The sequence below is a fragment of the Mauremys reevesii genome, linkage group 5, assembly GCF_016161935.1.
Source record: "Mauremys reevesii isolate NIE-2019 linkage group 5, ASM1616193v1, whole genome shotgun sequence".
In the NCBI taxonomy this organism is placed as follows: domain Eukaryota; kingdom Metazoa; phylum Chordata; order Testudines; family Geoemydidae; genus Mauremys; species Mauremys reevesii.
The window spans coordinates 118,341,508-118,363,431 of NC_052627.1; the positions used below are offsets into that span (position 1 = coordinate 118,341,508).

At 44.6% G+C, this 21,924-nt stretch overlaps 2 protein-coding genes across 2 annotated transcripts in view; both read right to left on the bottom strand.

Annotated features, from left to right (window-relative positions):
* DOK7 (docking protein 7) overlaps positions 1 to 8,354 on the bottom strand; it is a 91,087-nt gene extending 82,733 nt beyond the window's left edge. Inside the window, exons 1-2 of the mRNA XM_039542670.1 lie at positions 8,243 to 8,354; positions 8,011 to 8,056 (exon numbers count right to left, since the gene is read on the bottom strand). Coding sequence (XP_039398604.1) covers positions 8,011 to 8,056; positions 8,243 to 8,296 — 100 coding nt within the window. The 5' untranslated portion in view covers positions 8,297 to 8,354. The remainder of the gene's footprint in view (positions 1 to 8,010; positions 8,057 to 8,242) is intronic.
* A 7,552-nt stretch (positions 8,355 to 15,906) lies between these two features.
* HGFAC (HGF activator) overlaps positions 15,907 to 21,924 on the bottom strand; it is a 68,649-nt gene continuing 62,631 nt past the window's right edge. Inside the window, exons 12-14 of the mRNA XM_039539233.1 lie at positions 19,359 to 19,499; positions 18,212 to 18,360; positions 15,907 to 16,577 (exon numbers count right to left, since the gene is read on the bottom strand). Of these exons, the coding sequence (XP_039395167.1) occupies positions 16,368 to 16,577; positions 18,212 to 18,360; positions 19,359 to 19,499 (500 nt within the window). The 3' untranslated portion in view covers positions 15,907 to 16,367. The remainder of the gene's footprint in view (positions 16,578 to 18,211; positions 18,361 to 19,358; positions 19,500 to 21,924) is intronic.

Sequence of the window (21,924 nt, forward strand, 5' to 3'; positions counted from 1 at the left end):
TTTTTACAGATGAATGTGTCGCTCTGGAATTCTGCCTTTCAGCTTTATTTCCTGTCAAAACTATGCTTAAATCATGATTTTTAAAATGATAATCTTATTTTTATAACGATGAACAAGAGCAAGGTTAAGGATCTCTCCTGGATAATGCCAATAATGGATCAGGTAGAGAATCACTTAAATCTATGCCCTCTCATTTTTAGCTAGCATTCACACTCATATTTCCTTTCTTAGAATTCCCTGTGTTCTGAAGTGTAGTACTTGATGTAGGGCCCAAATCCTGCAATTCCCTGTGTGCGAATGAACTGCTGAGCCTGGGCAGAGTCCCACTGACTTCAGGAGGCACCATGTAGGCACATCAGTCCCCTCTTGCACAAGAAGTTGCAGAGTTTGGGCTTAAATTGTATAAATCAACATTTGATGGTTTATGTTCAATTTCTTTTTATTCCTGGTGTCTGTGTGAGCCCCTGTAGGATGTGTCCAGGACTTGTATTATTTGCTTAAGATTTGACGTTTGTGTTTTTATTTTGATGCTATTATACTGTTGGTGCTCTTTTGATAACAGTAATTTTTACACTTTTTTACATTATGTTTTAAAATCTAGTCTCACTGTAAATTCCATCATTATGACAGTCTTCCTCATCTCAGGCTATGCAGTGGTGCGACAGACTGTACATCCCTGTATTCACCCCTTGCGCACTACTGTAATAATCTTTGTATAAAGTATGCCTTGTGAGGTATCATTTGAAAACTTAATTGGCTGGTCATTACGGTCCTGGTAAAATATGTCTAGCAACACTGTATGTAAAGTTACAAAATTCCACTGTATGGTGTCACTAAAACATATTCCAAATCTGGGGAGTGGTCAGACCAGTTCTTCAGAGACAAAAGGTGAGCTGATGCCTCAGGCCAGGTGTAAACAAGATCAATGGGCCATTACTTACTAAATGGCCATTCTTTGGCAGGAAAGGGGACCTGGGAGAAAAATCTACATTTTAGCAAAGAAACAGCATAGTATTCCCGTCCACACAAACTTTTTGTCTCCTGAATCTCAGCTGGAGGTGCTTCTCAAAGGAGGAAGAGGACTATAAAAAGAAAGGGGAGACATCCAAAGAGCACCCCTCCCTTTGTCCATTGAGTCACTGCACCAGAAGGAACAAAGGAAGCAGCTGTTAAACAGAAGAAGGGGTCCTGGCCTAAGACTGTTGAGAGCATGTGGTGGGAAAAACGTTTACTTTGAATTTAACATTGTTTGTTAAGTTAGGCATTAGTTATGTTTTATCTTTATTTTTCTTGTAACCGTTTCTGATTTGTATGCCTCATTAATTGTAGTCACTTAAAATTCAGCTCTTTGTTGTTTTATCTAAACCACAGTGTTTGAACTGAAAAGTTTGGGAAACTCCACTTGGGATAACAGGATTTGTCATATCATTTGTATTAATAAAATTAAAGTCTCTATATGAGCTTGTACTGTCCAGGAGAGGGCTGGGCAATACAAGATATACATTTCTGGGGAAATATCTGGGACTGGGAGTGTGCTGCAGTATAGTTCAGGCTGGTAAAAGGCAGGGTGCGTCTGGCAGGCCTCATGTGCACATAGCCTCTAGCATGTAAGTCACTCCCAGCTAGGGCAACCAGACAGCAAGTGTGAAAAATCGGGACAGGGAGTGGCGGGTAATAGGAGCCTATATAAGAAAAAGACCCAAAAATCGGGACTGTCCTTATAAAATCGGGACATCTGGTCACACTACTCCCAGCTATTTGTGAGCAGTCCAGGAGTGGTGGCAACAACAGAAAGCAGTGTAAAAGACACCACAGTTTAGAGAGCATGGGTGACACAGCTACTCACCAGTTTAGATTGTAACCTGGTTATGGCAATGGCATAGCGTCAGGACAGTGGGATGGCCAGTTGTGATTGGAGCTGGAACAGGCACAAGCATGATCAGGAGCACTACATCAGCGCTACCAGGCAGCAGGGAGTATCCCTGACAACTTAGGGTACGTCTACACTACCCGTTGGATCGGCGGGTAGTGATCGATCTATCGGGGATCGATGTAACGTGTCTCATCTAGACACGATACATCGATCCCCAAACGCTCTCCCCGTCGACTCCGGAACTCCACCAGGCGAGAGGCGGAAGTGGAGTCGACAGGGGAGCAGCGACCGTCGATTCCACACCGCGAGGACACGAAGTAAGTCAATCTAAGTCGATCTAAGATACGTCGACTTCAGCTACGCTATTCTCCTAGCTGAAGTTGCGTATCTTAGATCGCTATCTCTCCCACAGTATAGACCAGGCCTTAGTGAGGGAGGAATAGCTCAGTGGTTTGAGCACTGGCCTGCTAAACCCAGGGTTGTGAGTTCAATCCTTGAGGGGGCCATTTAGGGATCTGGGGCAAAAATCTGTCTGGGGATTGATCCTGCTTTGAGCAGGGGGTTGGACTAGAGGACCTCCTGAGGTCCCTTCCAACCCTGATATTCTATGACATTGAGCGGCTGTGTTCATTAGGAGCCTATCTACCTAGCTTGGGGTCACCTGATTAGACCCCTGCTTGTGGATTTGCTGCACCCATAGGACTCCCAGGTAATTACCTCAGATGACTCATCAGACTCAGGCTCACGGATGACTCATCACACAAAGGCATCAACACCTTGGAGGGCTAACCTCTTCAAATCAATGCTGTAATGTGCAAGTGGGCAGTTACACCTGCTTGCAGCCCCACGGACATCAAGGGGGCTTTTTGTAGGCACATCAGCCCATCTATGCATTGCAAAGCGCAGGTCTAGGGCCAAAGTCAACTGAAATTCATGACCCTAGGATTAACACACATTAATGTACACATTTTGTATGCTTTATAGACATGCATACGGTTTTCCATGTGCTTCATGTCATAACCAGCAATTTCCTTAATTTCCTAAAATTAAGGTATTAAATATTAAAAGAGCTAGTGTTGACATCAGTAGTAAAAGTAGTACATCTTTGTGATGCTCTACATTTAATGAAAAACTTTTTAACTTGATAGTGTAAAAAACCCCTACAACATTCCTTATCTATGTTACAAATAACACCATTATTGCCAACTCCATGCAGTCAAAATTCATGAATTAGGCCCCAAATCATGAGATTTTAAATATAATAGATCTGGGGTTCTTTTTGTTTGCTTTCTGGTTTCTGAAATTTTAGGCTATACTTGAGTAACACTTCCAAGCTTTTTCTCCACAACCGTGAAATATACTTTAAAAAAGAAAAAGAAAATTATTAAGAAAAAAGGAAGAGTGAGCTGTAAACATATGATTCCAGGAGCTAAGGGTTCAAGAAAAATACCCAATATGATAAATCTCACAATAAAAACCAAAAAGTGAGCAAGACTGTAACACCATAGTTTATTAAAATGAAAAGGATTCTTTTTTTAAAAAAATGTTTTACTTTTCACTACTTATGAGATTCAAATTGCCACTCCCCGGTTTCTCAGACTAAATTTCCATTGACTTCATTAGAAATGTTGCCTGAGTGAGGGCTGCAAAGTTAGGACCATATTATTCATTTATTATTTGCATTTCATTCAGCTTGGACAGTGAAAACAGATGAGCCAGCAGGGCAGCGGTAGCCCAAACCTCTTGTTTGATATCCCTATTGATACTGATTTATTGCATGTTCATGATCAACGTCACTCTTTTTGAGTTCTAGCAGAACACTGCAATGTTTGAATTATAGACACTTCAGGGGGATATTTCTTTGTTTAAAAAAAAAATCTAGTGGATCTTCTTTAAAATCATAGAAACATTTCTTTTGGTTTTAAATTTTGTAAGTTCTTCAGGTTTACAAAATGTAAAATTGGCAACAGTTTGTCCCAATAGTCTCTGGTGTAGAAATGCCCCAATCCTACAACCTGATTCTCATGAGCAGACTCCTGAGCCTGCATGCAGTCCTGTTGACCCCCATGTGACATTAGTTCCAGGGTTAAAAGTGTCCAGGGTTTGTCTGCGCTATCAGATTGCAAGATGGGGGCCACTGTTATTAAGAAATATTATAGTTGCCATGTTGTCAACTTTCATTATTTGTTGCAGATGTTGCAGCCTGGACAGGAGCTCAGACTCTGAAGCTGGTCAGGGCCTCCAGAGCTGAAAATGCCATCAAGACTAAACAGAGTAAAAGAGACAGTGAGAGACAAAAAGACATCTTTTCAAATTGGAAGTCCAATGCTACTGGAGAAAACAGAAAGGAGCATAAATTCTGGCAAGTCAAACGTAGAAGTATAATTAAGCAGCCCAAATTTGAAGAACAATTAGCAAAAGAGTCAAAATCTAACACCAAAAAAATGCTAAGTACATGAGAAGCAGGACGTCTGCCAAGCAATTAGTGGGACTACTAAACGACCGAGGTGCTAAAGCAGCACTCAAGGAAGACAAGGTTGTTGCAAAGAAGCTATTCCCACACCTCCCTCAGCCATTCTTTTTAGGTGACAAATTGAGGACCTGTCCCAGGTTGAGGTATCTATAAAGGACATTTGGGAACAAACTGATAAAGTGAACAGCAATAAAAGACCAGGACCCAGATGGTATTCACCCAAGAGTTCTGCAGTTTCATATTTGAATTCCTTCAGAACCACTAACTATGATACGTAACCTATCACCTAAATCAGCCTCTGTACCAGATGACTAGAGGATAGCTAATGTAATGCTGATTTTTAAAAAAGCCTCCAGAGGCTATACTGGCAATTACAGACCAGTAAGCGTGAACTTCAATACCAGGCAAATTAGTTGAAATGATAGTAAAGAACAGTATGATCAGAGACATAGATGAACACAGTATGTTGGGGAAGAGTCAACACTGCTCTAGCAAAGGAAATCATTCCTCACCAATCTACTAGAATTCTTTGAGGGGGGTCATAAGTATGTGGACAAGGGTGATCTGTTTGATGGAGTGTACTTGAACTTTCAGAAAGCCTTTGGCAAGATTCCTCACCAAAGCTCTTAAAAGTAAGCAATCATGGGACAAGGAAGGAAGGTTCTCTCATGGATCCGTAACTGATTAAAAGATCAGAAATTGGATAGGAATAAAGGATCAGTTTTCACAGTGGAGAGAGGTGAATAGCGGGGGTCACCCAAGGATCTGTACTGGGACCTGTGCTGTTCAACATAGTCATAAATGATCTGGAAAAAAGGATAAACAGTGAGGTGGCAAGGTTTGCAGACAATACTAAGTTACTCAATATAGTTAACGTCAAAGCAGACTGTGAAGAGCTACAAAGGGATCTCACAAAACTGGGCGAGTGGGCAACAAAATGGCAGGTGAAATTTAATATTGAAAAGTGCAAAGTAATGCACACTGGAAAATATAATGCCAATTATACATATAAAATGACAGGGTCTAAATTAGCTGTTACCATTAAAGAAAGGGATCTTGGAGTCATCACAGATAGTCTGCTCATCTGCTCAGTGTGCACTGGCAATCAAAAAAAGCTAACAGAATGTTAGGTACCATTTGGAAAGGGATTGAGAATAAGACAGAAAATATCATAGTGCCACCATATAAATCCACTGTAAACCCACACCTGGAATACCATGTGCAGGTCTGATCATTCCATCTCAAAAAAGATATTAGAATTGGAAGTAGTATAGAGAAGGCAACAAAAATGATATGGGATATGGAACAGCTTCTATATGAGCAGAGATTAAAAAGACTGGACCCGTTCAGCTTGGAAAAGGGACAACTGAGGGGAGGTATGATAGAGGTCTATAAAATCATGAATGGTGTGGAGAAAGTGAATAAGGAAGTGCTATTTACCCCTTCACATAACACACAAACCGGGGTCCCCAATTAAATTAGTAGGCAGGAGGTTTAAAATAAACATAAGGAAGTACTTCTTCACACAACGCACAGTCAACCTGTGGAACTCATTGCCAGCGGATGTTGTGAAGGCCAAAAGTGTAACTGGGTTCAAAAAACTGGCACTGGTCACTGTCGGAAGACAGGATACAGGACTAGATTTACATTGGTCTGAACTCATATGGCTGTTCTTATGCTCATTAGAACATATCAAACCATAAATGAAATTCTTACAGTAGTTGACAGCTCAGTCAAATACAAAATAATGTGGTCTACACTGCCAAATTGTTCATCTCAGATCAGGTTTCCTAGCTGAATGCTTCACAGTAGTTACTGTTGCATAATCATTCTGTGTTGCACCTTTGGTTTTCAATATTTGGTTTTGTCACCTTTTGTTTTAACCTCTTCCTAAAGATGTTTTAATAGACAACATCTATACAACAAAATGAAACATCACAATCTCAAGGTCTCACTGGAGGAGTGCATTTCAGAAACATATCGGGATCCACAAGGAAGATTAGTGCAGCTTACCACCTCCTTTGTCCTTGATACAGAAATGCACCCCAGCCCCACCCACAGGGTGCAGATTCCCTTCCCAGCATGCTGTGCTGTCTCTTAAGTGAAATAAATGGATAATCTCAAGCAGGGATCTTTAAATTTAACTTCCATAGCTCACTCACTTCTAAGCGAACCAACAGGAGCTGCATGTGCTCGTTTTTTTATGAATGTTAGGTGTGGCACTCTGACGCCTGGCAACTTGCCATTAGAGGGCTCAGTTGGGCAAAGAATGGGCATCCCTCCAAAGAGGTGAAAAACAGCTGAAAAAACTGCATTGTACATTAACTAACAGAAAGCCTCACAGACATTTTGGATTGCATTCTTGCACCTGTTAGCAGAAACAGCTGCAAATGCAAAATTTAAGAGCTTTACCGTATAACTGTCTAAAGAAATGAAAACTAAAAACACATCAAAGAAAGAGGACCCTGGTTTATGGACACTCAACAATCACGGTCTATTTTAAATAATAAAAATAATACATTTTAAAGTGTAGAATAAGCATTCATGTTTTGTTGTTCTGCCACTTTCTGAAGAATCTAGTTTCCTACTTTGAGTACCTAAAGTCAGGAACCTAAGTTCATATTTGGAAGCCTGAACATTAGCTTTATGAACAACAGACTTTGGATGCTAAATAGAGATGTAGGCGATTTAATCAGTATGTAAATATTAATAAAAACAAGAATTTAGATGACTAAAACAATGATACAGGTACCTAACTTTAGGCACGTATATGTGAAAAATGGACCTTTAAGAAGATAAAGTATAAACTTAAGTCCAAAACCAACAAATAGTTCATGGTGATTCCAAAATCAGCTTTCAGGTGATGCAGGCTCACACACATGAGCCTGCATATGTGGACATATGTGCATTCCATGTGACACTGAAAAATATTTCCAGGGTTGAAGATATAACAGCACAGTACTGACCTAGCCTTTCACCTACATGATTTTCAAACTGTCCTAATAAGTTTACTAACAATTCAGGAACCACCCCTTCCACCAGCGAAAAAGGCCACCTCCGAAGTGGTCAGATAGTACAAGAGAGGAGCCCCAGATTAGCTGGAGCAAACAACCCAGCATCTGTTGACCAGGGAACAGCAAGACTCCACCAGAGTTTGAGGAAAGGGGTAGCAAGCAGCCCCGAACCGATGAGATGTGTGAACTAGAAAAGAAATCGAGCCCTGCGCTGCTGCACCAGCTTGGACCCAGCAGTGAACCACACGAGGGTGAAGCGAGCCAGCCAGACCTCGAGGGAGGAATCACGGAGCTCTCCAGGTCTCCGCGCTAGCCCGGTGCCTTTCCCAGTCTCTCTTTCAGTGACACTTTGGGGCGCCCTCCCCTCCACAGCCTCTTGCTATTTCTGGCTGCTTAACCCGCTGCCAAGAGACGAGCTGCTAGAAAGGGAAGGAAGAAGGAGAAACCAGCCCAGCGGCCCCCTGTCTGGGGAGGTGGTGCTGAGCGGGGGTGCGGGGAGAGTTTAATCTCCACCCCACGCCCGCGGCCCAGGGGGACGAGCTCCCAGGTCGGTCTCCTCTGCCAGGAGCCAGGGGAAGGGGGGCTGTCTCCCCGGAGGAGCTGCCTACTCCCCCGCCGGTGCGGGGCGCACAGCCCGCGGCTGCACTTACCTGCTACCGGGGAGGGTTTGCGCAGCACCAGCCACCTATTCTTCCACTGCAGAGAAACAAGCAGACAGCAGCGTTAGCCCGGGGCCGGGGCCGGGGCCGGCTCTCCCCTCCCCGCCCGCCAAGCCGCACCCGGGGCTAAGCGCCCTCCGGGGGTGGGGAGAGAGGGGGCAGTCCCCGGGGGGGTCCCCCTCCCCTGCAAGCCCAAAGCCGCGGGAAGGGGCAAAGCGGCGACCTTTTTTCCATCTCTCAATTTGACATGACCCTCCACCACCACGGAATCCGTCATCTTCAGTCATGATTCCGGAGCCAGACAGCTGCTCCCGGCGCGGCGCGGCGCTCGCTCGCTCCCGGGGCCGGGGCCGCGGGGTCACTTTCAAAATAGCTTTATTAGCTCGCCGCTGCACGCGGACAGCCCGGGGGGGGGGCGCCAGCCGGAGCCACGCGCTCCCTGTGGCGGCACGGCCGAGCCAATGCACCGCCCCCCCCCCCCTCCCATGCCGCGCGCGGGGCGGGGGGGCTCCGCTGTGCTGCGGCCGGGCTGGGACAAGTGGTGAGACACGGGTGGGTTGAAAGATTCCCCCTGTTCCCTCGCGCGTGTGAGCGGGCGGCAAATACTCCGCGCGCCAGGGCCCTGAGCTTTGGGAGAGGCGCTTGGCTGTACGATGCAGGGGACCAGACAGCAACTGTGAAAAAAACGGGAGGGGGTGGGGGTAATAGGCGCCTATATAAGAAAAAGCCCCCAAACACAGGACTGTCGCTATAAAAATGGGCCATCTGGTCCCCCTAGTATAATGGGCCAGGGTAGGGAGACCAGATGAGAGGAAGAAAATCTCAGGACACATGGGGGGGGGGGGGTCTGCCTGTGGGCAGGGGCGGCTCTACAAAGTAGGCTGCCCCAAGCAGCGCGGAGCGCTGCGCCGCCCTTCCCCAGTCCCGCGGCGGGTCCCCTCTTCCCGCGGCTCCGGCATCCTGGGGAGGGCGGCAGGTCCACCGGAGCCCGGGACGAGCGGACCTGCCGCAGTCATGCCTGCGGGAGCTCAACCGGAGCCGCGGGAAGACGGGACCCGCCGCAGTCATGCCTGCGGCAGGTCCGCTCGTCCCGGGCTCCGGTGGACCTGCTGCAGGCATGCCGGCGGGAGCTCCACCGGAGCCAAATGACGCCCTCCCCAGGATGCCGCCCCAAGCGGGCGCTTGGCCCGCTGGTGCCTAGAGCCGCCCCTGCCTGTGGGGCAAAAAAAAAAAAAGGAGTACCGAGAAATATCAGGACTAATTGTGTCCCAAACAAAGTGTTAGCGGGACGTCTAGTCACCCTAGGCCATGGTGAAACGCTGGATCCCCACCCACCTTAAGGCAATTTTGCCGCTGATCCATGGGATGAAGCGGCACCCCGGTCCCAACACCCCGGAGGAACCCCAGGAACTGGGTTTGGACCCCGATCTAACCAAGGGCTGAGCTCTTCATGCAGCGTACAGTCAACTTGTGGAATCCTTACCTGAGGAGGTTGTGAAGGCTAGGACTATAACAGCGTTTAAAAGGGGACTGGATAAATTCTTGGTGGCTAAGTCCGTAAATGGCTATTAGCCAGGATGGGTAAGAATGGTGTCCCTAGCCTCTGTTCGTCAGAGGATGGAGATGGATGGCAGGAGAGAGATCACTTGATCATTGCCTTTTAGGTTCACTCCCTCTGGGGCACCTGGCATTGGCCACTGTCGGTAGACAGATACTGGGCTAGATGGACCTTTGGTCTGACCCGGTTCGGCCTTTCTTATGTTCTCCAGGCATCGCTTCAAACACTCGCATATTCCTGTGAAAGGCCAGCGAGAGGATTCGTGTGTTCAGAATTGGGCACGTGCGTAATGTGCTGGGCCAAAACCATGGTGCTGAATTCTGCCATTTCTCTACTCTTTTTTTTTTTCTAATGCTATCACCTTCTATTTCTCTCGCACCAAGATGCTCTATAAGCTATATACATACAGTGCCACTGAAATGCAGCCACTTCTGAGGTGAACTGTTGCACCCATTCAACGGTGGGACAAATCCACGTAGAAACTCCCATGGTCAGGGATAGTGCTTGAAACCTTATTCGGTGGGGTCTGGAAACCTGGGTAGAAGCAATCAGCAGGTGGAGGATTCCAGGAGCCAGGACCACAGCACTGCAGGCTGACAAATAGGTCTAGGCACCTCAGCCTCTGCTGCTAGGGATGAGAAGAGGATCCTGGAGCAGACAGGGTGCCTCATCATGAGGGCTCGAAGAGGTACTCCAGGTACGGCTGCCGCAGCCTCTGCTCCTTGGTGAACTCTCTCATCATCACCATGACATCATTCTCGAACACCTCCGGGGTGGGCTTTGCTTTTCTTGCTCAGTAGTCGCTGGGCTCATTGATCAGACAGTTAGAGAGGTTCAGCTGCCGCTCGGTCATGCTGTTCAGATTCTCCTTTGCAAAGACGCTGAGCAGCAGGCAGTTCTCCAGCATGCCTCGCTTCCTGCTCTCGTACAGGAGCCGGGCTCTCTTTACTTTAACATTTACTTTAATTGGAGATATACCTATCTCCTAGAACTGGAAGGGACCTTGAAAGGTCATCAAGTCCAGCCCCCTGCCTTCACTAGCAGGACCAAGTACTGATTTTTTCCCCAGATCCCTAAGTGGACCCCTCAAGGATTGAGCTCACAACCCTGGGTTTAGCAGACCACTACTCAAACTGGGGGGAGGGATAGCTCAGTGGTTTGAGCATTGGCCTGCTAAACCCAGAGTTGTGAGTTCCTTCCTTGAGGGGGCCACTTAGGGATCTGGGGCAAAAATTGGTCCTGCTAGTGAAGGCAGGGGGCTGGACTCAATGACTTTTCAAGGTCCCTTCCAGTTCTAGGAGATTGGTATATCTCCAATTAATTTTTATTTATTTATTTAACCACTGAGCTATCCCTCCCCCCTCTTGGCCTGCAGGGGCTCACTGGGGCATTCCTGCCAGGGGGGCAAGGGGACCTCCAGCAGGTCCTTCTGTAGTCGGCCAATAGCCATGTCGGGCGGGCAGCAAGCTCAGGCGGGGGGCGCGGAGATCCCATCAGGGGAGAGACAGGAACCAAAGCCCCATCGCCGTCGCCATCCCGTTTCCTGGGCCTGGCCACTCTACTCCAGCCTCTCCCACTCTCTCATCTCTACTTTTCTTAGGCAGGAAGATCAGCCTAACAGACAAGAGTCGGGATTAAGACATAAATACTTACTTCGTTATCCTACCAAGCGTGAGCGACGCTCCCTACTGCCACTCTAGCCCCATCCCCTTAGATTGGAACTTGGGCACATTCGTTCCATTACAAACCAAAATGTTTTGTGCTTCATCTCAACCCAGAGATGAATTTTCCCCAAAAGTCTGAGCAAACCATGTACGCAGTGCCATCGAGGTACATGGCAGTACACTATTGCTGTACATGTTCATTATTTATACTAGAGGAGATTTCCCAAGGCACAAAGTGCAGTTGGGCTAGGCACCAGCTCTCATTTAAAATGAAGGGGAGTTAAGCAGTTAATTGTCTTTTGTGTCTCTGCACTCCCTCACAGTGCCCAAAAGTGTGCTAGGTGCTTTACATTCAACGACTAAAACAGGTCTGCGCCTGGAAGAGTTTACAATGCCAAGTCTCTCTCTTGCAATCCAGTGCACAGATCCATTATAATCAATGGGGCACTGCACAGGTGCAAGGATCCACAGCTCATACAGATCCCATTGCAGGATCGAGGGCTGTATGAACAAAAGGTAAATTCAGAATAGGTAAATTATACCAAACAAACAGAAGTTCTCCTCTCCCTTGGAGGAATATATAGCCCAGTGTGCTATAGTTTGACTCCTTACAAGAGGAATTAGCTGCCACCAGATTAGTGGAAAACTGCAACAATAAACATCCCTCCATAAGATAATGCAAAATTTCTCTTTTTAAAAATGTATTTAACATAATGTAAAGGCTCTATCACAAAATAATATCTGGAAACTCCACTCAAGACCGCCTTAGAGATGATATAAAACAAGATGCTGATTACTTGAGATGAATAAATATTCCTTTTTTTCTTTTCAAAAGGGACCACCACAAGATAATGAAACCTCACTTAATTTTAACCTCTAGCTGATAGAATAAATAAAATTGGTTATGTATTTGACTGCCTTATATTTACATAATTAAACAATGAACAAAGTAGAGTCTATCATTCTAAAAATATTTCCTACCAGAGTTTTAATTTGATGGTAACTAATTCCATCTTTTGAATTTCTTTGAGCTTCTGTAGCCACATCACAGTAGACTTTTCTTACAATGGCATAATAGAATATTCTGGTTTTAGCTGGTATCATTAGATGCTTAAATGTATTTATTTCCTTTGAATTAGTCACTTTGGATGAGATGTCTCCTGATACATAATAAAGGAGATTTTATTAAATTGTGCATCAAGTGTGCTTTATATTTTATTAGGGACTTGTTTCTATCAACGGGCTTTTGCCTTTACCTCAATTTCTAGCTAAAATCATCTATAATTTGAGCATAAATATAGGATGAGATTTCTCTCTCTGGTCAAATAATCCCTCATCTGTAAATATACGGGAATGGTGAAATAACAATATGAGGTATAATTAAAATTTCCATCTAAACAAATTTCTAAGTTAGGCTTAGATCCGCAAAGGTATGTTGGTACCTAATTCTTTGATCAAGGGTATAAACCCAACAAAAATCTACAAGGTACTATCGGTATCTTTGGGATGCACTGTGAACAACATTCTCATCAGAATGAGAGTCTGGAGGCAGACCATTCTCAGTGGAGTCTTTTGTCTCTGGATTTTGCTTCTCCTGCTAATATTACAACATTCTAGTTTGTTGACCTTCAGGTCACAGTGCAGGGATTATCTATTCACCTTGGGGGCAGATCCACAGCTTGATTAAATTGTCAGAGTTCCAGTAAAGTGAATGGCACTATGGCAATTTTCACCAGCTGAGAGGAGCTGCTCCTCGGGCCTTTGTTTGAAAGAGGTAGGTTGAGTGGATTAAGTTTCATTTCCTTTAGAATTGACTTTTTGTCATGCTGTTACTGTTATCATACACTGATATAAATAGGTCCAGATGCCTCAGTGAGCATTTTTAAAAGGAAATTATAAGATCAGTAACTAAAAAAAAAAAAAGCTGTCATCAGCACCAAACTCCAAAACCCACAGCCAGCTGTTCCTTCACCCTCCCCAAAACTGAGTGAAGATTGAATGGCTCCGTACATGTCACCAGACATCCAAATAAAAGTATGTACAGCTTAGATGGATATTAATTTTAAAGTGAAATTAAGTCCATAGTGTTGCCGGCTCAAAGGGCCTGAGGCGGAGCAACAGCAGGGTTCGTTGCCCGGTGTGCGTTGCACTAATTAACACACCAGGGTGGAGAAGCAAAACCATGTTTATTTGAGCCCAAATAAGGTGCCAGGGAGAAAAAGCATTCTCAAATCCTGCACACCCGCGCGCAGGCGGGGTCCCAGCATTTATACCCCCCTTGTTTGTGTAAGCCTTTTGTTAGGTTTTCCCCCTCACCCCTCCCTTCCCAACAGCAGTTACTTTAAACATTACATCTCAGCGTGTTAGAAAAGTTCCCATTCACATGCTTATCTTTGGCCTTGTCGGCCCAGGCACATGTAGACTTTTCTCCCCCCTCTCCCCCTCCTCCCCGCCACTTTTGCTGTTTCAAACTCCTGCATCTGCAAGCTGAGACAGCTGACAGTGACACATTTTGCTTGCTGTCTGTTAGCATCTTAGGCTGGTTAAAGTTCACAGCATGGAAGACCTCTGGTTCACTCAGGCCTGCAGTCACAACTTTGGTTTACTTAGGCCTAGTGACACCAACAATAGAACAGATGCAGTACAGTTCAGGGAGTGTTAAAATCTCCAGCACTGTGTCCCACTAATGGACTTCAACAAACCCTATTCCAGAGGCACTATCTCTGGAGATGAGTATATAGTTTGCCTTCATGCTAATTCAGTCCTTGTGGTCCACCACATGGTAATAGTGGGTATCATTACATGGACACATTCTTTTCACACAGGCTACCAAGCCATCATCATACTGGAACTGATCAGACCCCCAAACAATTCTCTACTTCAGGCAGGTTTGGAATCCGAATCCATATCAAGATCTGAATTTTCAAACCCCATTAGCGGGTCAGGCAGGCCAAACTTGGATCTGAACATGCATGACTTTGCAGAGATCAGAATTGAGACCCACATCTAAATTTGGTGGCTTGGACTCATCTGAAGTAAAACATTTTGATTGCTAGAAACTTGTGCGGATTTGAAAAATGTATATAAAAGTAAAAAAGCCACTGAGTGAAATTCACCCTTGTGCAGAAGTCAAGCACACCATTATGCATTGCTGAAACTTAAGCATGGGGTTTGTACTAGCTTTCTGCACAGGGATGATTTCATCCTGCATCTTTTACCAGTCCCCTGAACCATCAACCTCCCCTTGATTTTAATTTATATGTTTAAAATAATAGAGTACCAACAAAAACAGACTTTTAATGTTGTTATATTTTTATTCAATAATTCACATCACTTGTTTATTAACATTTTCATTTTCTTTATACTTTTAGAAACGTACTTCTTTTTTTATACTATCTTTGTAATTTGAAATCATTTGCTGCATCTAAAAAATACCTGTGGTTTATGATACTGCCAGAACCATCAAATGGAATCAATTATTTTAATGGTATAAAATATACATGTATCCAATCAGCATTTTAAAGTTTCAGATATTTTTAAACAATTTTTGAAAATATTTAATAGTATAGATAAAAGCCTCTTAAAAACTCTTCAGTTCATTATTTGAATAAGGTCATCTGAACTAAAATTCCGGGGCTTCATGTAACTGACATGTCTAGAAGCTCTATTTTTAAAAAGCCATAATCTACCATTCTGATGACAAGTCAGAGGATTATGGCTTTCTGATGTCGAATCGATGCAGTTGGACTTTTTGTTATGATGACAGAGTATGCCATCATTGCCACCATCTGTGTTATCAATGGTTCCATTGGAAAGTAACCTATATAACATGACATGTATCACTAAATCTCCAAGAAAAATTATTTGTGACTCACTACTATCTATCTGTTCTTTTTTATCATATATGGGACCCATATATTTTAAGTTCCAACACAATTACAATATTTATTAGTACAACAATGTGAGACATCATTAAAACAAGAAAAAGCCAGAAGGCTGTTAATCACTCTTCAATGGTTGTTGAAGTGATGTGTTTACACTACAACTCTCAGCATGAGCAGCAACTGATGTGGTCTCAGAAAGGTCCGAGTCAATCATTCTGAAACGTTTTTTTAAATAGTAAATGTAGCAGCTTTGGGAAATGTTGGACTGAGCACACTGGAAAATTAAGGTCCTGATTCAGCAAAGCACTGAAGTACGTGCGTTCTTAATTTTAGGCACATCCTTAAATCCACCCCTATTCAGCAAAGAATGTACTTAACTTTAAGTACTTTGCTGATTCATGACCCAAGTCCTCTATTTTTCCATAGAACTGGTTTGGCACAGGCAGCTGCGGTGCACATTTTCCTGAAATGCTCTGCCATTGTGTTTCAATATTGACCTTCAGGGAACACCTGTAAGGGCGTGAGAGTATTTCAGTCTCCATGCTCATTCACTTCTTGAGCTCTGTGCTGGGATTAGCAAAAAGGATGCCAGTTTTGAGGATGAGTTTTGTGATGTGGCCATCCCTCCACCAGGGACTGGCTGGAGACCACCAACTAACTCATTTCACCAGGGGCGCCGACTTTGGGATTTCCCCGAGGGTGCAGGACTCCTGCTCCAACCTAGGCCCTGCTCCCACTCCGTCCCCTTCCCCAAACCTCCACCCCACTTCTTCCCACTCCCACTCCACCCCTCCCTGGAGCGCGCCCCACCCTCAATCCTCCTCCTCCCCCGCAGTGCCTCCTGCTTGCCGCAGAACAGCTGATCACAGCAGGCGGGAGGCACTAGAAGAGAGGGAGAGGAACTGATCAGTGGGACTGCCAGTGGGTGCTGAGCACTCACTATTTTTTTCCCCGTGGGTTCTCCAGCCCCAGAGTGCCCATGGAGTCAGCACCTATGCACTTCACACAGATCATGAAGCAGGCACCAGATAGCCATGAGTTTTGGTACATACCAGCTTGGGATATATATTCAAACTAATGATGTAAACGTGGAAGGCTCTGCATCTCATTATTGGAGCCATTCAGTGCCCTCAAATTCAAAATAAAAAAATACAGTTTACTGACATCAGATCAATTTTAATGGTACATCTTAGAATTGCTAAGAATTATTGGCCATACATATGTTACTCTAGGATATAATGTTCAGACAACATGCGTGGCAACAGTAACATATGGACGTTCTGCTATTTGTTTTTGGGGGGAGATTAGTTTATTTATCCAGTCCACATATTTGGTCACTCGGGTATAAACTCCAGGTTTGTTGACCCTGCCACATCCATCTCCCCAGCTGATAATCCCATAGAGGTAAGATATTTGATTTTTTTCACAGGCCAGAGATCCACCAGAATCACCCTGTGTTAAAATTAAGGAAAGATAATCTTAATTTGCTAATCTTGTTACAAAACAATCTTTAATTTAACTAGTTAATTTAATCAGTTTAATTTAACTTTTTAATTTAAAAAGTGACTCATTTGAGAGAATGAAAGATTAGGTTTCTCTTACCCTATACAATAAGAAAATATTTTTACAAGGAAAATGTTTTCATCTTACTAAACTGTGCATTGAGCACTCAGATGGTATGGCAGTGAGTGCTAAATAAATGTTGATTTAAAAAAGTAATAAGAAACTGTATAATACAGATTTAGTAAATATCTGCTTTTATGAAAGACAGATTAAGACACCATTAAAATATAAACCCTAGTTGTAAAAATTGTGAATTGTGATATGGATCTTTTCCCGTAATGACTGGAAGAGTATGGCCAAATACATAGCAATGAATGCTTTTGAAATCCCACCATTAAGGTTCAAGTGACTGATGCTCTTCCCATTGAAGACAATGGAAGTTATGCCACGAGTTTCAATAAGAGCAGGCTCAGGTTAACATTTTTCATATGGCCTCCATTACAACCACATTCATGGACACAACTGAGGTGCTTGTCATGCAAATCATGTAGTTAGGCGTGTATACAATTAGCACACCCATATGTGTGATTCTGAAATTCTACATGGCAATGCCTGGAAATTTTGCATGCACTATAATTGCATCTATTTAAAAATTTGGCCCTGAATATCAACATTTTCATTACAATTGTAACCACAAGTATCTTTGGACCTAAAAACATTCAACCTGTCAAATACACAAGGCCAAATTCATGCCTGCTTTGACACTACACCAGTGTGAATTTGGTATATCATGATGTATGCAAGCTTTGCAATCATCTAGCAAGGGCATTCTTTTTTTTTTTTTTTTTTTTAAGGAAAAGAAAACTACACACATTTATATTTTTAAGTCTGAAAATAAAATCTTGTTATCAGCACAGGTGAAAGGAACCACTATTCCTTAAGTACCTGAAACCTAATGTAAAAAAATTGAGAATATATTTTTTCCATCAAAAAATTTCTCTCTGAGATCAAAGGAGAAAGAAAAAGTTTTGATGAATTTACATCAAAATGTTTCTGTGAACAGCAATGTCATCAAATGAAGTTTGAGCTCTCCAAAGATTAATTTACTTCTCAGCACTTTGTTCATTACTTTTTACAAATAATAAATGTCATTCAATCTGTAGCTCTAAATGTTCCCAGCCTCTGGTAAGCAAGTTGCCAACTGCTCTCCAAAATAGTGTCCCAAAGCACTGACAACCTGCTCCATCAAAATGAACCAATTAAAACAAAATCTGATGGTCTGTGTAGAAATAATCCCTTTAATTTTAAAAACATGTTAATCTGTTGCAATAACAAATCTGTGCCCTCACCCAGAGCCAAAATGTGAGAAAACCAAAAATAAGAAACAAAATAGAAGAAAAAATCATAAATATGATGGTTTAAAGCTTTTTTAATACTGTAATATCACACACACACACACACACACACACACACACACACACACACACACACACACACACACACACACACACACACACACACACACACACACACACACACACACACACACACACTGTCATCCCCAATCAATTCCACAGCATTACCTGGCAGGCATCTGATTTGCTATCAAAGTAACCAGCACAGAACATGTATTCACTAACTTCATCTCCATAAACTTCAGGGCTTCTGCACTTGTGGTCAGGAACAATGGGAACCAATGCTTCTTGCAAAACATTAGAATAGTTGGATGCATCTTTAAAAAAAAAAAAGTCAAAAAATTAATTCCTTTTAGCTGTGGAGTAGCTTATCAGGGAAGCATGCTGCACCATACAAGTTTAAGAGCTATTGAGTGTTTTGACCAAACACTCAATGGTTCTCAAACTTGTTTATATTGTGAACCTTTTCTGAAGACAGTGATTACTATGGTGTAACCTCTCAAACAGGATTCCATATCTTCCCTTTAGCAATCAGAGTACTTAGCTATGTTACAAAGTAATAGCTACATTTTTCAAAAGCAGCCTTTGGTTTTGGGTGCCTCCATTTTTAGGTACACAGCTTGAGAAACAAGGTGTCTTTTGAAAAACTAGGACAGTTTTAGAGAAATACACTCAATCATTTTGGTACAATGGCTGTAGCTGCATAGTTTTGTATCTGTGTTGATGTACTACCCAACATTGGATGTACCTGACTTTACATTTATTAGCAACAACTCTCCCTTCATCTCCTGCAGTCCCCAATCACTCCTGGTCCATTTACAGTTTAGTTCTATCCTCCTGTACAGTGTTACCCAACAACCGGTCCGTGGACTGGTGCCGGTCCCTGAGATCTCCCTGACACAGTTTAGGAAGGCAGCAAGACAGTCCCTGGTATCAAAAGATTTGAGAAACTTCTCCTGTGTATTTGCTAACCCTTCACATTTCGTGTCCTCCACAAATATGAACATAGCTGAGTTTTCACCACAAAATATCCATTAAAGAAAGCCATGAAGCTGCTGCACAGAGTGCAGAGATGGGCTTGGAGGTGTTTTCTGCTTAATTAATCAAAAATACTTTGGGAAAACTAAGGATTGTACTAGCAAGAAGCATTACAATCTTGAAGACTGACATGTTTCACAATCACCTCCAGTAACCAGTTACTTAAATTCAGCACACCCCCCATCATCCATAAGTCAGCGTTTGAGAACCACTGAAATGTCAGGCTTGAGTTATGCTCAATTTCTTTTCCTCACATCAAATTTGTCATTCAACTCACTCTCATGCCCGTGTCCCCATCCAGCAATCTGACATTTGTGTTGATCAGGGAAGGACATGCCACTTTCTGGCAAGCAGACTGGCTGAACAAACTGGGTCTTGACAGCACAACGCTGATTATTCTTTTTGAGCTTAATTAAAACTGCAGGAAAGAAAATACAGCAGTAGTAAAATTAGATTTGTTTCTTCTTAATTGGATTGGTAGCAGTAGATCTCAGGTACAATTCTAATTAATCCCTAGCCTCTCTTAATTAAGATATTTCAAAGGCAGACTTATTCCAACAGCTGCTGATTTCACGACCAACTGAAGGCTGACACACATTCGACTATTCTTATTCCAGAGAGTTTACTTTTATGTTACAGAGTAGATTTTCCTGCACCTCCTTATGGGGACGGGGGAGACAGAAAGGTGTGGGAACAATTTTTATAGTGGGGGGTGCTGATGATGGAAACCATGTTGTAAACGGGCTACTCACCGCCGCGGCGCCTCCTGCTGGTTTTTCCAGGGAATTAGCTCTTTTTCCAGTCCGGAGCGCCCTCTGCAGGCTGGTGATGCACCTGTTTTGCTCTCGGCCCCGTGTCCCTCCCAGGACCCAGTGCCCCTTTAACTATAATTGGGTCTCCCCCTCCCGGGGAACCCCCACCCTACTATCCCCACTTTGCCTCAGTAGTGGCCACTGACAGTCATGGTCTAGCCCCACACCCTGGGGCAGACTGCAGTATCAGCCCACTCATCACAGGCAAAGGGGGTTTGGACCTGCTGCTTTACCTACTCCTGGGTTGTCCCTTGCAACCCCCAGTACCTCTTGCCCTTTACTAGGCCGCAGCCTGGGGCTTTCCAGGCTGGAGCTTCCCTAGCTCCTCAGCCTGTCCCCCAGCCCTGCTTCACTCAGGTATCTAGTCTCAAGCCCTAAGCAGCCAGGCCCATCTCTCTCTATCGCCAGAGAGAGACTGTCTGTGCTCTGGCTTCCCTGCCTCTTATAAGCCCCAGGCAGGGCCGGCTCCAGACCCCAGCGCGGCAAGCACGCGCGTGGGGCGGCCCTTTCCCGGGGGGGCGGCAGGCTGGGCCAGCGGACCTGCCGCAGTCATGCCTGCGGGAGGTCCACCGTAGCCCCGGGACGACCAGACCTGCCGCAGGCGTGACTGCGGACGGTTCGCTGGTCCCGCGGCTCGGCTGCACCTCCCGCAGGCATGCCTGCGGCAGCTCAAGCGGAGCCGCCGGACCTGCGAACCGTCCGCAGCTGCGGGAGGTCCAGCCGAGACACGCGACCAGCGGACCCTCTGCAGTCATGCCCGCGGGAGGTCCGCTGCTCCCGCGACTCCGGGGCGCCTCCCGCGCATGACTGCTTGGGGCGGCCAAAAGGGTAGAGCCGCCCCTGGCCCCAGGGCTTCAGTTTGGGGCGTGGCCCCAGCTGCAGCCACTTCTTTAATCAGCCCAGCTTCCAGAGCCACCCCTCTCAAGCCCTGTCAGGCAGCATTTCAAGCCCCTCTGGGCAGGAGCAGGGTCCACCCTGCTACACATGTATTTGTACTACTTCAAGCCAGGGGGTCTGACGACACCCCCAGCGCTTCTAGTTTCAGCACCAATGGGGGGATGCAGGGTTATGAAAGATAAAGTATGCACCATTTCTTTTTACAAAGCAAGGGTCAGGTTTCCAGAGATGCTGAGATGCCCACAACTTCAGCTGAAGTCAATGGGAGATACTCAGCACTTCTGAAATCAGGACATGAGCCTACTTCCAATCTTGCCTACACTGATGTCACTTCTGATTTACACCAGGGTGAGCAGAATGAGACCTCAGATCCAGATTAATCTCTCCAGATTCTTATACCACATCAGTCAACATGGTACTTGAGCACCTGCTGTTAATACTATATCTACTACAAAACGTTCATCAGCTGCGAGAAGAACCTATTCCACTCTTGTGCTAATGTTTTTTGTGTGCCAGCCTATTAAATAGCCTCAAAGACAAAGGGCTCTCATGTTTGGATTGTTAATGGAGAACTTCCAGGTTCCATCATCCTAAATATGAAAATAGGACATGCCTGTTCTATTGTCAATCTGACTTAAACACACATTTGAATGACCTGCAGTTTAACTTTTAACTGAATTGATAGGCTTGGAAATAATCTATTATGCAATTATCTCTTTAGTGTAAAAAAGATGCACAGATTCATAGATTTTAAGAGACCATTATAATCTCTAGTCTGACCTCCTGAATAACACAGGCCAGAGAAGTGCACCAACTAATGTATGCCTCAAGCCCATAACTGCTGGTGGAGTACAGCATATGTTTTAGAAAGATGTTGAATCTTGATTTAAAGAGTTCAAGTGACTCAGAATCTACCACTCACCTAGGTTAATTGTTCCAGTGGTTAACTACAGGGCCGCCCGGGGCGGGGGGGCAAGTGGGGCAATTTGCCCCAGGCCCTGGGCCCCGCAGGGGCCCCACAATCCCTGGCCCAGCGGCGGTCCAGGTCTTTGGCAGCATTTCGGCGGCGGGGGGCCCTTCAGTGCTGCTGGAAACCCGGACCACAGCCGGGTGAGTACAAGTGCCGCAGCTCCC